General features: G+C 45.9%; 1 protein-coding gene across 1 annotated transcript in view; it reads right to left on the bottom strand.

Annotated features, from left to right (window-relative positions):
• TNMD (tenomodulin) overlaps nt 1-305 on the bottom strand; it is a 9,000-nt gene that overhangs the window by 8,381 nt on the left and 314 nt on the right. Inside the window, exon 2 of the mRNA XM_010137721.1 lies at nt 178-305. Coding sequence (XP_010136023.1) covers nt 178-305 — 128 coding nt within the window. The remainder of the gene's footprint in view (nt 1-177) is intronic.

Raw genomic sequence — 305 nt, 5'->3', positions numbered from 1 at the left:
AATAATACAAAGATTTTTAAAAGTCCCATGAATACTTGTGGTCTAAGCAAATGCATTTTGTTAAGTTGCCTGGCTTTCGGGGTGTAGTTAAAAGTCTCAGTGAGTTGAGGCGGGGGGGAACAGCTCTGTCTGGGGAAGCGGCACTTGGAAACGCTGGGTGAGAGAGTTTTTACTTACTTTTCTAGGTGTTGGGTTCCAGAGAAATTTGACACCAAAAAAGATCAGAATAAGAGCAATGAGCAGCGCGCTGAGGAGCAGTCCGCAGATCTGGTATCTGGGGCAGGTCTTCTTTCGCGGTTTGGATG

This window comes from Buceros rhinoceros, unplaced genomic scaffold (assembly GCF_000710305.1).
Source record: "Buceros rhinoceros silvestris isolate BGI_N320 unplaced genomic scaffold, ASM71030v1 scaffold19840, whole genome shotgun sequence".
Taxonomy (NCBI): Eukaryota; Metazoa; Chordata; class Aves; order Bucerotiformes; family Bucerotidae; genus Buceros; species Buceros rhinoceros.
Note: the sequence above shows the minus strand (reverse complement) of the source record. Positions and strands in the feature narration are given on the sequence as shown.